Source organism: Camelus ferus, chromosome X, assembly GCF_009834535.1.
Source record: "Camelus ferus isolate YT-003-E chromosome X, BCGSAC_Cfer_1.0, whole genome shotgun sequence".
Taxonomy (NCBI): Eukaryota; Metazoa; Chordata; class Mammalia; order Artiodactyla; family Camelidae; genus Camelus; species Camelus ferus.
Window position 1 is genome coordinate 44,184,859 of NC_045732.1, and position 20,322 is coordinate 44,205,180.

The 20,322-nt window shown below is 42.3% G+C and overlaps 1 protein-coding gene across 1 annotated transcript in view; it reads right to left on the reverse strand.

The window, feature by feature from the left end:
* Positions 1-6,998, reverse strand: part of DGKK (diacylglycerol kinase kappa) — a 147,638-nt gene extending 140,640 nt beyond the window's left edge. Inside the window, exon 1 of the mRNA XM_032475258.1 lies at positions 6,325-6,998. Within this exon, the coding sequence (XP_032331149.1) occupies positions 6,325-6,957 (633 nt within the window). The 5' untranslated portion in view covers positions 6,958-6,998. The remainder of the gene's footprint in view (positions 1-6,324) is intronic.
* Between the last annotated feature and the right edge of the window lie 13,324 nt (positions 6,999-20,322).

Sequence of the window (20,322 nt, forward strand, 5' to 3'; positions counted from 1 at the left end):
CTTTCCTTAAGAGGACTTTCTTGGTCTTATTTCTGTTTGTCTCCTATCTTTTCCTTCCAAGTTTAAAATTCCTGTGTTAAGAACAAAGCTTTTTTTGGTGTGGACAAATTAGAGTCACCTCTTATTAGAAGAATTTCCTTTTTTTTTTTTCTTTTTTAAAAACTGCTTTTGCATTTGTTTTGGTTGTGTTTTGACAAAAAAATGCATGTGTCTTTGCGAGCCTGGAGCATTTTTCTTTAAGAGGATTTTGTTTTCATTTCATTGATATTATCCCCTCTACCAACATAGATGCTTTTACATTATTAATTTTCTTTTAATACTTATTTGTAGTTGATTAATACTGGGATTCCAAAATTTAGAGATCCCTGATTTAACTTGTTCATTAGAATTATAATACTGTTGGATCCAATTACTACCAAAAAAAAAAAAAAATGGCTGTGGGTTTTCCACAAAAATAGTAGGATGATTCCTTGAGTTGTTTATTGGATTATAAAAGTGCACTATATCATGGACATTGAGAAAGTTTTCATAGTAAAGCACTTGTTAAATATTAATAAATAAATGATTTTTAGAAGTTTAAAAAATAAATCTTAAAAAAATTATATTTTGAGATAATATTCATGGGCTTTGGTGAGGATGGGACATCTCCCCTTAGTAGGGATTTATATCTTTTGTTTCTTTTTCTCTCTTTTGGGGGGAGTTAAAACTTCAGGAGATTTGGTAAGATCAAGGACCCTATCCTTTTAATATTTCTTTCTTTTTGTTAAATTAAAATGTATTTGTTTATCTGAGGTGGAGAGATTGTAAGTTTCATTGACTTTGGTGATTTTGAAAGTATCTGCCCTTGAAAATATTTCCTTTTTTGTTTTTCTCAAAAGAAGAAAAATTGTGTGTGTGTGTGGGGGGGTGAATAAAAGTTATTTTTCTTGGTGAGGCCATGCCCTTAAGAGGATTCCCCTTTTTAAAATTTCTTTTTTCCTTATTTATTCATGTGTTCCTTTGTTTATTTGTGGGAAGGTAGTAGGCTCATTATCATATAGTTGGAGGAATGATTGCTTTCTTTTACTCATTTTTAAATAGATATATAATTCAAATATCACAAAATTCACCATTTTAAAGTGTACAAGTCAGTATTTTTTAGTATATTCACAAAGTCATACAAACACCACCACCATCTAATTTCAGAACATTTTTTTTTATCATCCCCCAAAGAAACCCTTTAGTTATCACTCACACTTCCCTCTCCCTTCCCGGAGCTCCTGGCCACCACTAATCTACTTTCTGTCTCTAAGGATTTGCCTATTTTGGACATTTCTTATAACTGGAAGAAATAACATTAGGGAACTTTAGTGAGATTGCTGGACACTTGGGAAGATTTATTTTTGCCTCCATAATTTTTGTGAGGGATTGGGCATGGGCTATGATGTGCAAATAGTTTATAAATTTCAAGAAATTTTTAAGGTTAGAAAGGCTGTTTAACCTTGAGATGCTGTCTCATTCTTTTCATTTAATTTTTTTCTCTCTTGGGGATAGAAGTTTCATGGGTTTTGTTGAGGGTGAAGAGCACCTCCCTTTAGAATTTCTTCTTTTTTCTTAAAATAATTTTCTGGGGGAGGATAAGTTTCATTATCTGGGATCACTGTCCCTTTCTCTCTCTTTTTTTTTTAAATTTGTAGATTTGTGTTTCTATTTTGAGAATAAGGTTTATTTGCTTTGGTGAGGGTGGGGGCATCTCCCTTTAGGAATGGCTGCTTTCTTTTTAAATGCTTAAAAAGTTTTTTTCCTTCCCCCCACTGAGAGAATTACAGTTGAAAAGGTTGGGAACCATATCCCTAGCAAGATTTTTATTTATTTTCTTTCCAGAAAATGGGGGCTTCTTTGGGAGTAATAGGTTCAGGGTCTTGTACCTCCTCTTCCTTCTCAGGCTCCTGTTCTATTATGGACCCCTCTGGGAGCATCAGACAGGGAACAACCATCACTGTTTTGGAAAAAAATCAAGGCTGATGAAATGTCAGCTTAAAGATTGTTTTCAGACAAATGAGGATCCTATGTGTCACAGAAAGCCAGACATTGGATATGTCTAAAAATCCACAAAAGCTAAATTAATAGTTATAGCCTATTAGGTGTCCAGTCTTATTTTTGCTCTCTCCCACCCTGCCCTCTTCTTCCGGGGAATGAAAGAGCTAATAATACAGCGGAAAGCATCTTGCAAACTGTAAAGTGCCATACCAGCAATAGAGATTATATAATCTTTATTTTAATGCCCCTGAATGGTTTTCTGGACTCTACGGATTTTTTCCCCTTCCCTGGAAGCACTTTGGATAACTGACGGCTCAGCCTTGCCTTTTGGGCTGCAGTTCTGCAGAAGCCCCAGTTGGCGATTTTAATAAACACAGAAGAACTCTATTCTCAGAAAAGAAAGACCACTGACCAAATATCTCATTATCTTTTTTTTTCCCCAGAACATCCTGCAGAAAACACTCAGGAGCTCTCAGAATATACCAAATAAATCATATAGTATCATCAAAACCTGGCAAGGAGTGGGGAAAGAACACATGAGGAAAGAAAGTAATTTCATCCTGACCTTCAACAGGTTAAATATTCGACTCTACAGTCCTGAAGCTGTTTACAGTCACTGCAGATATTCTGTTCACTTAGGAAAAAAATTTATTACCCCTGAAACCAACAACATCATCATTAGTCTGCTGCTCCCGGGACTGCAGGGGATAAGGACACTTTCCAAATCATTTTTTAAAATTGTTACTAATTTGCTTCTTAATTATGGTTCTAACATCCATTCTGAAAATGGAAAGATTGACCGCATTTCCTTAAGGGCTATATATTCCAGTCTATTTAAATAAGCATTTACTTCTCACTCAGAAATGAGTGAGAATGCATTTTTATTCATTCACAGCAGCAGTCTCTACGTCATTGCTGAAAATGGAATTGATGGGTTTCAAGTTTCAGCAAGTGTTTATTGAGCAAAAATAGGGAGGACTGAATTGTATTAGGCACTGGGTGGGAGAGACAGCATCTACCTTTGAGAAGCTCAGACTTGGGTAAGATAATAAAGCATTCAGGCAAGAATAACTAGATGTCATATAAGCAAATGCTTGCTACTTTGTGAGAAAATGTGTGCAAAAAATACCAGGAAACTGTTCTGTTATGGTTTGGGGTATAATAGTAATTGCCATGTAGTCATCAGGAGGGAGACCCTCCCCATCCCAGAAATAAAAGCCACAAAAGTGTCTTTCTTCTTAGATTTTCATCAATCACCTGTATGGTGTGATTATAATTTCATAGCTGGTCAAAACCCAATGAATAAAAATATAAACTGTCTTTCTTCAACCACAGCTGAGAGGAGAGAAACAGATCCACGTGTAAGCCCCACTCCCGGCAAGAGGGTCATAGCATCATTAAAGAACAAATTCACACATCTTTACTCACACTTGCTGCCAGCAGATGGGAGACCCCCGGCTCACTTCCTGGAAATCAAGCCATTTTCAGAAAGGAAGGAAATTGACAGCTTTGGTTCACAGACTGTTATCCTGGTAGCTATTCAAAAAGAAAACGTGAGCCCCCTTTTCTCAGTCCCTACCCTCATGCTTGGCATAGATTTGCAACCAGCAAGTTCTGAACCCCAAAATAGAGCAGACCACACACTAGAAGATGTTGTTGTTGTTGTTGTTGTTGCTGTGCTGGTCGGCAAAGTTATCTGGGAGAAACCTGCAGTCACATCCAAACTCTTGGTTTTGCTCATTTTATCCTTTGACTTATCAGGCTAGTTTCATTCATGCTACTGATACTGGCTGTCCCTTACCACGTAGGATTTCATTGTGCGATGAGAGCTATATTTTGTTTTATCTCTGAGATTGTGTGTACGTGAATATTTATGTGTATATATATATATGTCATTCCCCAAGCTTGCCTCAAGGAGGCAGTGTCTGAGAACAATGCCACCCTAGCTAAGATGGCAACCTGTTTGCCTTGAATGTTAAGATGCAAGTCAGCTGGTTACGGGTGCTATTCGCCTGAGGAAAATGCAGCAGAGAATGGTCCTATCACTGAAGATCAAATGTTCTCATCTGCACCAGAGAGCAATTGCATAGCAACACCTAGGGTATTGGAGAAGGGTTCTGCTTTCAGCAATTTTAGCATTTACCCAGATCTTTGCATCCTTCAAAATCCTCTAGAGCCACTGATGGGTTCATTTATATGGCCCTCTTAGCAGATGGTCAGGGTTCTTAAACCTACTCTACAAGATAAGTGACTGAATAAATAAATGACCAGCTCTACTTGGCAAAATCAAACCTGGAGACTGGGGTAGGAGGGGTGGTCCTGGTCCGCTGACAAGTGCTTGGTCAGTTGGCCAGCACACCTGAGTGGATACTATGTAGAGGAAGCTAACCCGGTTCCCCTTACCTTGATCCTCCTTATTTGCCTGGCAACAGACATTTTTTTTTTTGTCAAGCTGGTGGGACACACTTTCCCACAGTCACAGGGCTCATCCTTTGAGCTCCTGGCCTCCAGTCAGTCTTCCAGAGGCCAAAGAGGCCATACATTCGCTGACCAGCCTGGAAATTAATCCCCCAAGTGTCATTTTCTCAGCCAGGTTCCAGGAATCTCATTTAAGAAGGCCACAGGTCAGGTGGTCCCTGTTGCACACGCTCTCACCAGCTTTATGCAAACTCTTCCAGAAAGACAAGAGCAAGCACCTGGCTAGGGTGAACTCCCAGGTCTAGCTGCTCTTCCCTTTCTCTTTCAGAGATCACTGCAGGAAAAGGTTGCTGCAGGAAGGGGGAGAGATTCACCCCCTCGGGAGAGCGGGGTTGTTAAGATTAGCAAAAAAATGTCTGAGTCCCCTACAGTTCTATTTTCTTTCTTTTCAAACCTCTGCACTTTTTTTCCCTGTGAAACTTTCCCCTTTAGCTTTCCTCTCTTTTCAGTCATTTATCATTGCAGTTATTTTGCGAATTCGAGCCTCCCTACCCATAACTGAGGAAGGAACCGGCGTTTTCATTTCCATTTCGAGATGCCAACCTCTGCCCCCTTCCCCTACATTCTACAAGTGTGCAGTGCAGAGCAGAACGATTCCAGAGCCATGTCCCTCTGCCCTGCTAGGCAGCAGGATGGACGGGCATTGTTGGTATGGTGTGTTATTTGTTTGTTTCCGTGTTTTGTTTTGTTTTCCTTTCGGGAGAAGCTAAATGAAAGTCTATGTATGCGTGACTATGATTTTCACAGTCTCGTGGAACGAAGTTTGAGAAAAACGAAGAGTAGGGGGTGCACAGAGAAAGCAAGAAAGACAGACAGGCTCTTTCTGAAGAGTGGACGGGGTTTCAGAGGTCCAAGGCAAACACCGAAAACCTTCTTCCTCCCTCCTCCCCCCGGGCGGGTGACCGAGGATCCTCCACTGGTCTTCTCCCGGCTAAGTGCAACGTTTACGAAGGCATCTCTGAAGACTGGAAGAGATAAGGGTTCCCATTCATAACACTCTCAAATACCAACTCCTATTTTCGTGTCTCTAAACCGGGACTCCTGTACCTTTGCAACTGGCTGCGGTGCGGGATGCCAGTCGCCCGTTTGTGACGCGGCCCATCACTGTATCACTGTGTTTGCACCTACCTGCCGGGAAATCCTGCAGACAGATGGAATGGTGGCTTCGACACACGCATGCTCTCCCCCTCCTCCCCTGCGAACCCTGCCCTTCCCCTGCAGTGCGCGTGGGCGCCGCCCAACCCCTCATCCCCACCCTGAGTACCAGCGCCCAGCAGCCCACGGAGACTCCGGGCCCCTCCCTGGAGCGCTGCCAGTTGCGCCCCAGCTGAGGACCCCTTTCCCAGTGGCAGGGAGGGGGCCGAGCAGACGGTTGCGGCTCCGCAGCTTGGGCCTCTGCGGCAGTGACCGCGGCTAAGAGGTGTGTCCCACCGCCCGCACTCAATCCCATCCCTGTGTACCCTGGGCCAGCCACAAACACCTCTCGAGGTCTCTTGCGCCGCCTGGGCCGCCTTCCTCTTCTTTTTCAAGATATAGGCGCTCACCGCACTGTCACTTCTCATGGGGAAAACTGCTCCGACTCCCAACCCGTGCCATCACCTCCGTTTCTAGCCCCAAACAGCCCACTCTCACTTCCACATGTTGCTTCGCGCCTCTTAACCGCTTCCCACTCCCCCGGGCTCCCCTATCCCCGCATCTTTCTGAGCATCTTTGCTAGCCAGTAGCAGCCAAATGTGATGCTAAGGATGCCCAGAGTCCTGCGAGTCGGGTAGCCATCCGGCCTCGCCTGGCTTCTTTCCCTCCCGCCCCAGGGGGTCTTTTTCTTACCTTTATACTGGACAACGGCACTGGCGTTCGGGGCGATGGCGAGGTCTTTAGACCCTTCTCTGGAGCGACCACCGGACACTGCAATAGACGTGGTGCTGGGCTCGGCTCCGGACGGGACACTTGAGCCGGCTCAGGGCAGGACTCTGTGGCTGGTTCTGTGGCTGGTTCTGGGACCGGCTTGGGGGCCGGTTCTACGGCTGGTACTGGGATCGGCTCTGGGGCCGGATCTGGGGCTGGTTCCTGGACCGGCTCGGGGGCCGGTTCTGGGGCTGGTTCAGGAGCCGGCTCCGGGGCCGGTTCTGTGGCTGGTTCTGAGATCGGTTCTGTGTCTAGTTCTAGGGCTGGTTCAGGGGTCGGCTCGGGGGCCGGTTCTGTATCTGGTTCTGGGATCGGTTCTGTGTCGAGTTCTGTGGCTGGTTCTGGGCTCGCCTCCGGACCGGGTTCTGGAGCAGGCTCTGGACAGAACTGAGGTGCCGGTTCTGGCGAAGGCGCGTGGAGCAGCGGAGGAGCCCGCGCCGGCGGCAGTGGCGGCGGCGGCTGCGGCGGCGGCGGCGGCGGCTCCGGAGACTCCGCGGGCTGCTCTCCATCCTGAGGCGGGGCAGTGCCCTGGGCCGCGGCCGCTCCGCGGTCCATGGCCGCGCACCGCCTCAGGTCCCGGCAGCCGGCGCCCCTGAATTCGGAGGGCTAAAGTACCCTCGGGCGCCCCGCCCACCCCAGTTCGACAACCCCTTGCAGGGTGCCAAACTTTCCCCCGCCCCGCTCCATGGCTGGCTCCGCTCTGAGGTGTAACCCGGGGGCGCTCGGCGTCTCCCAGAGCTGGAACACGCCCCTCGGTGAGCGCACACCTCTTCGTAAGCAGCCACGGGCCCGATGGGCGGGAAGCAGAGGGGCTTGCGAACGCGGACTGGACAGAGCGCTTGATGACCTCCTAGCTACGCGCGGGAGGGGAGGGGGGAGACAAAAAGGGGAGGGGGAGTGGGGAGGCGTGGAGGTGGGGGCGGTTGGAGCCCGGTCGCGTTTAACCCTTTAGTGACGCGATTGGAAAAAAAAAAAAAGCTCTAGGCGAACTTGAGGGTCTTTGCAATCCCCCTAACCACTCAGCTGTGAGCTGCTGCTCAGAACAGCTTTCATCCTGTGTCTGCTCTCTCACCTCAGCAGCAGGTGAACCTAGCCTCGGACCAACCTCTTGCCCCCCATCTCCAAGCCTCTGTGGGCAAGTAACCCTTTTTTCTAACCTGGGAAAAGAAATTAAGGGGCACGGGGTTGGGATGTGTGTGTGTGTGTTCAGTCCTTTGGGTTGAAGTAAAATGTGTGTGTGTGTGTGTGTGTGTGTGTGTGTGTGTGTGTGTGTGTGTGTGTGTGTTTATGCAAGCCCTTGAATTGAAGTAGAATTTGTTCCCCCTCTCAGTTTTTGCGTTTCTGAGCTTTGCCAGATTCGAGCGCGTTTGCCGTTGGGTACAGGGTTTGGGGATGCTTCGGGAAAGGTGTGTGCCGAAGGTGGGTGGGAGCCCTGGCTTTCTGCAGCCTGCAGATGTAGCCCGGAGAGTGAGGCAAGAGTGCCCGGGTAGCGGTGGCTGGGCTGCGCGCTCCAGAGGGGAGGCTGCCCGGGTCTCCGCAGCGATCGGGGCGTCTGTCTGGCTCGCCTTTGCCATGGGAGACTGCCTTTTGCTTTCAGCTGGACTTCCCAGGCATCAAGAGGACTTTTTGCCGAACTTGTTAATGTGTATGTACGTGTGTGTATCTTGGGCTGGGGGAAATTCACTGCAACACCCATACCTTTTTCACCTCCTGATACCTCGGAAGCGCTCTGAAATTAGGGATGGAAGATTCTCTTGCGAAGAGAACGGCCAGTCCCTGCCGCAGCACCCTTCCCACCACATCGGGAGACTTTAGAAGCTCTCTCGATTGTTAGTCACGTACACGTACATACAAACCATCACCTCAGTCAGACCTAGACTTTAGACGCCAGTACACTGCAAAATTGCAGTTAATGATTGAGAAGACCACCCGTTAAGCCACTACTGTGTGGGGGGATGGGGGAAGGAGCACCTGTAAACCTAATTTGAAATATGACAAGTGAATTTATCTCCGACACACATAACGCTGCAGTTGTGGATGGCAGCCCTCCTTCTGCAGCCCCTCCTTCCACCATCTCCTCCCAGACCATATTCTTCACTCATCCCTCTTCTTTTGCCAGCTGACACTGACCCACCCGGAATTTTCTAGAACCTGCAACATTTTTCTGTTCCCTACACCACACCACGTCCCAGCAGTAAATAACACCACAAAAGACAGTCTCACCTAGCCCCCTCCAAAGACCAGAATCTCTGATGAGATCTGCATTTCCCAGATCCTCACTGCAGCGTCACAGCCTAAGCCCACTCTTTTGGAGAAGGGTTATAGTACTGCTTGGCAGCTATTAAGCTAGTGCGGGGACCATCCCTAACCTCAGGGGCTGGAGAAGCCCAGGGGAGGTGAGCCCTGTCTATCAAGTCCCTTAATGATGGCAGGCCTCCTTCCAGTAAACCCACACAAAGGGCTCATCCTCTTCATCCTCCTTGGGGTTTTTTCGCCTTTATTCTATCCCACACTCAAGCAGCCAAGCTGCTTTTAACCCTAAGGGTTCAGGACTGAAACATACAAATGCCAGATCTAACCAGCCAGTAAGCCTATGCTTGGGGCTTACTTTTCAGGCTTTCAGACTTTGATGACATCTCTGTCCTTAGAAGGGGCCATTAGCTCACATTTAAATCTCATTTTCACTAGGCCCTGGCATATAGTTAGAAGGGCTGAAGGCAGAGAGTCTTGAGTATAAGGGCCTCTTGGGGAGAATGATGGGGTGGGGTTGGGCATAGACTGGGTGTCATCAAGCAGGACACTACCAGGGGACAACTTGGAGCTATTGTTTTATATATGGTCATTGATACTTATCTATAGTTCTATAGTTAATCAGAAGGAGTCCAAAATGTATGATGTAAACTCTTGCTGCAAGGTTAGTTTGAAGATGAATGTTGAAGTAGTTGTTTGTGCATGGCTTTTGCTCCATGAGGGTGGGTTACTAGAGATATACTGGCTGGATTGTGTTATGATTAATTTAATTTTAAAAATTCTCAGCACATCATAAGCTGCCTTATTACCTTATGTTATAGCAAGGTTTTGTTTTGCTTTTTAGCCTCCCCTCAGCCCAGCATTGAATACAATGCTTTACATGGGACCATGGAGAGGGGACACAGGGGAGGTTGGTTAGAATGGGTTCATTGGTGCCTGACTTAGGGAGGCATATTTGCTGTATCTTATCTATACCCTCTCCCCTGTAGTCTACTGGTCTCTTAACAGAGAGAGATTTACTTAGATGCTGGTGTATTTTCCTCAAAACCTAACCAGGGGCTGAGGCTATAGTAAGGATTCAGGAATTTTCTGCTAAATGGATGATTCATTGAAGGTTACCAGTTAGGGTGTCTTTTTTATTCTGCATTGCTTTTAAACAGTATTTGACATTTCAGATGATTGATGATCTCCTAAGAGGTGCTTTTCTAATTGAACAATACTGATATAAGGGCCAAGAGCTAAGTAAGAATAAGAATGACGACCATCTCCACAGAGGCTTGGGTGGACATGGTTCTGGATGTCCCAGGACAGGCATAGTCCCTAAAGTGGGACTTTTGGATTTGTTATATATGTTACCCAATTGGGCTGGATGAAGGGTAGATCAGTACAGTGGGCTCATATCTTTGAGTATGTAATGTGCTACCTCACCCCACCCCCAACATTTATCTGATTCCACCCAAAATAAAGTCCATCCAAGTCAGAGATTCTTTGATTTTAGGTGCATTAGGAACTCTGGAGAGGCAAAGGAGAGAAAACTTGAGAAATGTGGCAAAATTAAAGCTCTTATCCCTCATTTTTTTTTCATTTTCTTTTCATTATTGAATGAGGGTGTGACACTGCAGAGCTTGAGTGGAAGCCCTTTTTCTCCTTTGTCCAATAGCTTCAATTTTCCTCAGCCCTCCCTTCTAGAGCAATTTAGGGAAGAAATAGGTGCCTCTCCTGAGTCTTAGCAGCTGCCAACTTCCCCGACTTCTGCCACCTTGGCAAAGTGCAAAGCCAAAATAACAACCTTTATAATACTCTACTAAATAAAATAAAGAGATGAGATGAAGAACAGCATTTACTGAGGAAGGTAGAGGGTTCAGACAATTCATTTCAATGGGCTTAAAATGCAAAACTGTTATTTTTTGCTTGCTCTAGTCTCCTAGGATTTAATTGCTCCAGGATTAGGACTTAAAAAGTTAATACCTTGTGTTCATATAATGCCTTTGCTTTTTAAAGGATGTTCACATATATTATCTCACTTGAGCCTCACAACAAATGTGTGAGGCCAAGCAAGTCTGGACTTTCATCCCACATCCCCACTCCCTAACCTTTTAAAGACGAGAACACACAAGTCCATTGAGATTAAGTGCTATGTCTTAGGTCACAGAGATAATTGGTGGTGAAACAGACATTTAGAACTTGTGTCACTCAAACTCCCAGAGCGCCGTGCTGAGTTGGGGGTTGTGAGGCAGGGGCTGTGTAAATCCTCTCCATCGCAATGTGGAAAGTCTGTTTTAACGCCCCTCTATTTGTTGAGCCTGTAAGAGGAGCAGTGATTCTTACATTTTTACCCTGAGGTTTCTCAGCTCTCACTCTTTCTCTGGATGGTAGTTAATGATCTCTAACCACATTCACTCGAGGAGGTCCCTGTTTAGAGGAACCTTTTTGAATATGTATGTAATGTAATAATCCACTCAGAGTGTACTTGTTTTATTGGTTCTGTTTTATTTGTTTTGTTTTTAATTTTTTTATTGAAGTGTAGTTGATTGACAATGTTAGTTTTAGGTGTAGAGCAAAGTGATTCAGTTACACATATACCTACATAAATATATATTTTTTCAGATTCTTTTACATTATAGGTTATCACAAGAACTGGAATATAGTTCTCTGTGCTCTATAGCAGGTCCTTGTTGTTTATATATTTTATATATAGTAATATATGTCTGTTAATCCCCAACCCTATGATTCAGTTTTTATATTTTTTTGAAATGAAGCAGTCCACAGTTAAGATGCATTTACTGCCAGTCTGAGGTGCATACAGTCCTTTTTAGGTGCCAGTGGGAAGGAGAAGAGGATATGAGACACGATTGTTTCCTTCAAGAATTTTTAGAACTTGGTTGTTGAGATAAGACAAATACAGGTAAAAAACAATTCAAACACAGATGTCAGTTTCTGACCATGACACTACACTTTGTACTTGTGCGTGTGGGGTGTGATAGTAGGGAACAACGTTTGACAGTGTGGAAAGGAAAGTACAAAGGGAATCAAGAAGTCTGGCTTCAGTAAGTTTCTACCACTAAATTCACAGCGTGACCTTATACAAATCATTTGACATCTATGGGCTTCAAGTGTTCTCATGTGAAAAATGGAGGTGGAGGGGAAAAGTTGAACTTGCTCAGCTAGCTTTCAAGTATGTTCTTGCACAAAATATTAGGGACACTGTGAGTGAATCAGGGAAAACTTCCTGGAAGGGAGCATTCTTGAAGTGGGTCTTGAATGATTCAGTTAATATAGATCAGCAGGGAGGAAGTGGAAAAATAGTACAGGCAAGGAGAGGATCAAGAATCGAAATCTGGTGGTGAGAATACACCATGTTGGTTGAAGTAGGGGGTCATACCAAGGGTTGATGAGAGATGAGGTTAGAGCAGAGTAAGTAGTAGGAAGAAGGGGAGATGTAAAAGGCATCGAATGCCAGATTGAAAGTTTTGAAGGTTTGATTTTAAAGGTAATTGAGAGCCAATGAAGATTGTTTGAGTATAGGGGTGACATGGTGAAACTAACCAGTGAGAAAAGTTATCTTTGACAGTGTACTTTGTTCTGGAAGCACGTACAAATCTACTTTGTTCCCCTTCAGCTGGTATCCAGTTAGTTCAGGGGTCATCTGTGAAATTATAATTCTTTCTTGATTTTTGTTCTGATCTCTAGTTTCATGCCTGCATTGCCAAAGCTGCTGGCCCAACCTGCTTAACCACCTGCCTATACATTTGGATTCAGTCCATCATGGGTCATTTGGCTTCCATGGACTCAATATGCTAATAGAATCCCTAATTTGAAATTCTAACTGATAATGAATGAATGGCCAGCAGAATGGAGAAGATGAGAGAAACGTCTTCTTAGGCAGGCAGGGATGGGATGGTTGTGGACCTGAAAGCCAATTACGAGATCGAGGACAATTTGAAGGAGGATAAGGAAAACGGATCTTGGTAGAATCTTTTAACTTCCCATGACTTAGATATGGGGAAAAGCTGATGAGAAACAGCCATCCAGTCAAGAACTTCCAAGGATCTAAACTGAGCTCAGACTAATAAAAGAAAACAGATTGCTCTAATGCCAAGGAGAAAGAAGTAATCGACATTGGTGTGACAGGTCACAAGGGGAGGGGAGGGTGAGGTTGGGGGAGAGTGTAGAGCTGATAGTATTCCTGAGGTGATGATGTTTAGAAAGACTGGAAAATATTTTGTCTTGGAACCCTCATGGTGTGATGTCAATAATGGAGGCAATTCAGTATTTGAATGTGTGTGTATCTCTATCCAAAAATGGAAAAAAAGAGATTATTTTAGTAACGATTGTCCCTATACAAAATTACTTTATTATCCCACTACTGTCCACAAACACCTCTTTCTGGCACCAACCTGGTTGGGAGGGATGATGGAGGAAGGAGAAACAGGTGACAAAAGGAAATCAAGAGAGGTTGATAGGCAGAATTGCTGTGATGAAAAGAGTTGGGGAGTACAGGAGCTTTACTTTCCTCCAAAGAATTACCTACTCTGCTCTTAGGTGCCTCTTTTTCTCTTCCCCTAAAGTTCTCCTCCTCCATTACTGAGAGTGAGCAAAAAGTGCACAATTCATTGGCTCTGTGGGAAGAGGGAATTTCAGGGAAGCGTCTTCATACAATTGAAGTGACTTGCAAGGACAAGGTGTCACATAACTCAGTTGTCTTAGATGGAGATTAAAGCATTAAAAAGTCACTTCCAGGACCTCACTGTCATCATTCACCTTTTAGTTTTAAGTCCCTATCCTCTAGTTGTAACCTTTGGAGTCACACCGCCATTTCTGGTAGATTTTATTCCCTTTAACCACACTCCAAATGCCGGAATGAGGCTGACTTCCCTCTCCTTTTCCTTTCTCAGCTTCATAGGTCTCTAAAATAATAATGCCCTTTCCCAGCTGGGTCTCAGAGCTTTAATTTGGCCCTTGGTGCAAAAATGCAGCTGCCTGATTATCGTTTCTACCCAAGATTTTTTAGGGGATTGCTTCATTCATTCATTCATTCATTCATTCATTCATTCCACAAGTAATTATTGAAAATCTATGTGCTGGGTAGGCACTTGTTTGAATGCTGGGGATTCACAAGTAAATAAGAGAGACATTATCTCCGCTCAAATAGCATTTACAGGATAAAGGCTGGAGAAATACAGACATTAAACAGACAAGCAAATATCTAAACCAAATAAATATTTTAGAAATGATAAATGCGATGAAGAAAACAAGACAAGATGATGTGATAGAAAGTGTCTAGAGGGCTACTTTCGTCAGTACTTTTACTTATTTGCTTAATCCTTAACATATCCAAAATGGTTTGAAATTTCTTCATCAAAACGACTGTTGACAAACCTACTGAATAAAGTTGAAGATTTTTTCCCACCAACTTTTTGAAATACAGTCAGTTTACAATGTTGTATCAATTTCTTGTGTATGGCATAATATTTCAGTCATACATATACATGCATATATTTCTTTTCATATTCTTTTTCATTATAAGTTGCTACAAGATATTGAATATAGTTCTGTGTTATACAGAAGGAACTTATTTATCTATTTTATATATAGTAGTGTGTATTTGCAAATCTCCAACTCCCATTTTATCACTCCACCAAATTTTGATTGGAAAGTTTTCAATGTTATAGAAAAGTTACAAAAATAATACAGTGAACACATATATTCTTCATTAATATTCACCAGTTGTTAGCATTTTGCCACATTTACTTGATATCTATAAAGACTCTCTTTCTCTATCTCTCACTTGAATCATTTGAAAGATGTAGCCATCATGACACTCACCTATAAGCATTTCAGCATATATCTCATAAGAACAAAAGCATTCTTGTACATACACAACATGATTACCATATTCAGTAAGTTTAACAATGATACATTAATATTATCTAATATACAATACATATTAAAATTTCTCCAATTGTCCCAATAATGATCTGTGTAGCTTTGTAAAAATAATAGCTAAATCATCAATTGCATGTAGTTGTTCTTGTCTCTTTAGTCTCCTTTAATGTAGACTAGTCCCAGCTTTAATTTGTCTTCCAAGACATTGACATTTTGGAAGAGTCCAGGTCAGTTGACTTTTAGACTGTCCCTCAATTTGGAGTTGTCTGACTGTGAAAGGCATCTCAAAAGAGGCAAATTTTAGCTGGGTCCTGAATGAAAAGATGGATCCAGTCATGCAAAGATCTGAGGATGGTGATTCCAGGCAGAGGGAAAAACAACCACAAAGGCTCTGTGATAGGAACAAGCTTGTTGTATTTGAGGAAGAGAAAGTGGACCAGAGTGGTTGCAGCCCAGATACCGATAGGGTGGGGAAGTGGTACGAAATGAAGCAAGATGGGTATGATTCAGATCGTGATGAGCAGTACATGTCATGGGAAGGAGGATTTTATTTCAATTGCAACGGCAAGCCACTAGGAGTTTGAAGCAATTTGGTGACACAATCTGATTTGAATTTTCTTTTAAAAGTAGTTTTTATTTGCTAAAATTTTTACTTTATATGCAGGTTAAAGAAACAAGTAGTTATTTGTCACAGCTGTCAGCACCTCTGCCCACATTATCTACTCCCCAGAGGCAACTACTTTGAATTCCTTTAGCCAAATAACATGCTTATCCAGCTAATACATAATTTTCAGATTAAAGTATTCTATGGAAGAGGAGAGTTTAGCTCATCTTCAGCATCAGCCTCCATGCACACACAAACACAAACTTCCCACTCTACCACTCTGCTGGTACAGTTATGTCATAATGTGATTACATCCATATTCAGTGTTTACATTATTATTATTATGGAAATCCTACACACAGTTGAGTTACGTAACATGCTATGGTTACCTTTCTTTTCTTGCACATCTGTTTTTAATGGAGCTGATGATTGTCTTGTTTATTCTATTTCTTAATTTTCTATATGCTTTTTATTTTTAAAAACATTTCATTGAAGTGTAGTTGATTTACAATGTGTTAATTTCTGGTGTACAGCATAGTGATTCATTTACACACATATTCCTTTTCATATTCTTTTTATTATCATTATTTTTATTGAAGTATAGTTGGTTTACAATGTCATGTTAATTTCTAGTGTACAGCATAGTGATTCAATTATACATATATATTCCTTTTCATGTTTTTTCTTTTTCTTTTTTTATTGAAGTATAGTCAGTTTACAATGTGTTCATTTCTGGTGTAGAGCATAGTGATTCAGTTATGCATACATATATATATATATATTACTTTTCATATTCTTTTTCATTATAAGCCATCATAAGGTATTGAATATAGTTCCCTGTGCTATACAGTAGGACCTTGTTGTTTACCTATTGTATATATAGTAGTTAGTAATTTTCTGTATACTTAATATTACTTCGCCTGTAATATGTTCCCCAATTGACTAAATTGTCTCCTAATATATGAAGATTGAAAACATTAAGAAGATTGGCTCTTCCATCAGTTTCATCTTCTGGGAGACATCCTTTTAGAATTACTCTAATATGGCCTAATTGCTCTCTAGATCTGTGACATTGTGCTCATCCTGTGATATCCCTAATAATTTTGAAGACATTGCTTCATTCTAGTGCTGAACTTTTGAGAAGCCTGAAACCCTTTTTATATCTGATCTTTTGGAAGCTACATTTCCTTTTTTTCTTCTCTGGAAGTTGTTAGGTTCTTTGTTTTGCCTTTAGTGTGCAATGCCACACTGATATACCCTAGTGCTTGTCTATTTTCTTTCCATTGTGCTGGGCATTTTTGGGGCCCTTTAAATATTAAAACTGTCTTTATTTTATTTTATATTTTTTGCAGGGGGAGGTAATTAGGTTTATTTATTTATTTATTTTAATGGATGTACTGGGGATTGAACCCAGGACCTTATGCATGCTAGGCATGCACTCTACCACTGAGCTATACCCTCCCCCCCAAACTGTCTTTTAATTCTGATAAATTTTCTTGATTTATTCATTTCATGGTTTTATCTCCAATTTTTCTGACTTGTTTTTCTGGAAGTCATATTATTCTTATATTGGACTTCCTGAACTGATCCTGTAATTTCCTTATATTTTGTTTTCTATTTCCCTTCTCTTTGTCTGTTTGCTCTACCTCTGGGAGATTTTATCAGTTTAATCTTCCAACCCTTCTGCAATACTATAATGCAATTCTGACACTAACTACCCAGAGTTAGCACAGACTTCCCTGGTTGGGTGCACAGTTCCAAATAAGATTGCCCTCCTTTCATATGCCAGCTGCAGATTCAGAAGTCCCCAGACGAAGCACACTTCTGACCAACTGAGTACCAACTTATGGGTTCCCAGGACCCCCTTAGATTTGGTAATTCCCTAGAATAACTTACAGAACTCAGGAAAGTGTTATGCTTACAATTACATTTTTATTATAAAGGATGCAAAGCAGGACTACCCAGATCAGGAGACCCATAGGATGAGGTCTGGGAGAGTCCAAAAAGTGGAGCTTCCATACCTCCCTCCCTACCCTGTGGTAATAGGATGCATCACTTTCCTGGCACAATGTATTCACCAACCAGGAAGCTCACCTGAGCTTTGATGTCCAGAGTTTTTAATGTGGTTTCATTATGTAGACATTATTGATTGGATTATTGACCATGTGATTGAACTCAATCTCCAGCTTCCCCTTCCCTCCCCAGAGATCAAGTTGGGCTTATATCATCTGGCTCAAAGCGCCAACTCTCTAATCATATAGCTGGTCTTTTCAGCAAGGCCAGCCCCCATCCTGAAACTATCTAGGGGCCCACCATAAGTCACCTTATTAACATCAATTCAGGCACAGTCCCAGAGGTCTACCATGAATAACAAAGATACTCTTATCACTCAGGAAGTTTCAAGGGTTTAAAAGTTCCATTCCAGGAACCTGGGATAGAGACCAGACAATTCCTTATTATATGACACTTTCTAATAAGAAATTCAAGAACAGGAATTTTTAAGAGCAACTTTTTGTTCTCTGAGTATCTTTTTTTCTTTACCATATATATCATCCTGTTCTTATTTGGTGGATGCAACAGTTTCTCTAATTTTTTTGAGGATAATAATGATTATTTTTTAATCTCTTTGTTTCTTTTAACTTTCTGGTTTATTTGTTGGTTTAGATTTCTATCTTTGATATCAGAGTTTCCTCAGAAACTGCATCATCCTTGGCTGTCTCCTCATATTTCTAAGTAGGTTCCTAAAAAATATGATTAGATGATCAAGGTGCTTAGTGAGACTTGTACAGTATGAGTGCACTCGTTTGTTACTGCTGTGTAACAGAGTACCACAAATAAGATATGTTGATTATCCCACAGTTTCTATGCATCAGGAGCCTGGCATAGCTGAGTCTTCTATTCAGGTTCTCAAAGGCTGAATCAAGGTGTTGGTCAGGACGCATTCTCATCTAAAAATTTGACTGGAGAAGAATTTGCTTCCAACTTCAGGTTTTTGGCAGAGTTTATTTCCTTGTGGCCTTATAACTGATGGCCCTGGCTTATTGCTAGCTGTTGGCTGAAGGCCACCCTTAGATCCTAGAGGCCACCCACAGTTCCTTAAGGCTACTGGCAATTCCTTGCCATGTGGGCTTGTCCAGCATAACTTCTTATTTTTTTCTAGTCCAGAAGAAGAAAATCTGGCTCCAGCTTGCTAAGGTAGAGCACCTATTATAGCATAACTTAATGATGAGAATGAATCAGTCCCTCCCTTCACTTTTGCCATATTCTATTGATTAAAAGCAAGTCACGGGTCCAATGGCATTCAAGGAAAGAGAATTACACAAAGGCATGAATATCAGGAGGTGGGACTCATTGAATATCACCTTAGGATCTGTCTATGACAAGGGTCTTCACTGCAAGATGATCTGCTGAGTCATTTCATTGGACAACCCCTAATGCCAGCATCTTTAAGTCATTTCCTGGATTTCTCATGTTCCCAAAGAATATTCCAATAGCCCACCTGATGGCTGTAAGTTTGACTGCCAGCATCCTGAGAACCAAGTGGGATAAGGTGCTAGGAGTCTCAACAATCAAGATGTAAACTTCTTAATTTTTCTATTTCCACATAATACTTCTGCCTCACCTGTGCTCAGCTCCCTGTTTTACACTCTCCAGAGAATAAACCACACATCTTCTGGAGGAGAGGAGGGCAGAGATAATCACTTAACTCTGTGAAGTTGTAGAGAGGATCTTGGGATCTAACTGCTTAATAAAAATTTCAAGCCGTATTCTCCTTTTCAGCCTTACTTTCACCCTCCCTTCCAGAAGTGCTGATACCACCAATTGTTGAGCCTTTTGAGGTTCTTCGTTTTGAATTGTGTACCTTATCAACTTTCCCCACTGCCAGTTTTGGATTCAATTTCCTCAAGTCTGCTACATCAGTTTTACTTGTATTTCTATTTTCTACCTTCAAAAATTATATGATTATCATCATCTCTCCCCCAATTACTATCATTTTAGTGAGTTTGCCAAAGGAGTGGAGGTAAGTGCATGTGTTCAAATTTTATGGTTGATGGGATGTCATAATTTACATGTTAAGAAGATTACACTAACGTTTTTGTGAGGAATAGACTATGAGGGGGGAAGAAGAGACGTTGGGAGAACAGTTAGGTAGTCAGTCAAGAGATAGGTCAGAGGCAAAATAAATAGAGCTTGGTAGTAGATTGAGAGTGAGGGGCAGAGAGAGAGAGAGAGAGAGAGAGAGAGAGAGAGAGAGAGAGAGGTCACTGATGACTCTTAAGCTCGTGTAGCAGGATGGATGGTACATTTCATCTATTTCTTGATTCACTGTCTGTCAGGTTCTTTTCCAGGACTGCTATCAACTCACTTGTCTCCCCTCACGACCACAATTGATGTCACCACAAGATTGACTCAGAGCAAACCTCACATGGCCAGGAACATAGTTACCATGATAAGGAGATCCCAATTACAGCAACAACAACAACAATAGCAACAACAACAGCTCCCATTTATACAGGGATTACTATAAGTCATGCTAAACCCTTTCTATATATCTGTTCATTTAATTTCCCTAACAGCTCTGTGCAGTAGATACCCATATGTAGTTCATTACCATTGAATTCTTCAAGCAGATACTTTCTTTTTCTTCCTTCCTTTCTTCCTTTCTTTCTTCCTTTCTTTCTTTCTTTCTTTCTTTCTTTCTTTCTTTCTTTCTTTCTTTCTTTCTTTCTTTCTTTCTTTCTTTCTTTCTTTCCACTCAAGTGGATACTTTCTAAATCAATCAAGTTCTGGGGAGACTAGTTTTCACTACCAATTCAGTCAGGGTCTCTAGAAGTGGTAGAAGGGCATTACGTTAGCCATCGACATCCCTACTCATTTGCTGAACACTCCCAACTTGTGGTTAGGGGGCACCTGCTCTTTATCCATACTGCCCCCCCTTCCCATTAACCACTTCCTCCCATTCTTGCTTTGCCTTTCCTCTTTTGTGCTTTCTTCTAGCTGCAGCAGAACTGCAGCCTTATTTGACTCCACAACTCCTTCATAGAAGACATAGAGGGTAGGAGTGGAAATGAGAAGAACTTGACCCAATCTGCAAACTTCCATAAAATTTGGGGAATAAAAGGTGTGTGAAGGAAAATGTCTAAAATTGTGCACATGAACACAGCTTAGAAGGAGGACAA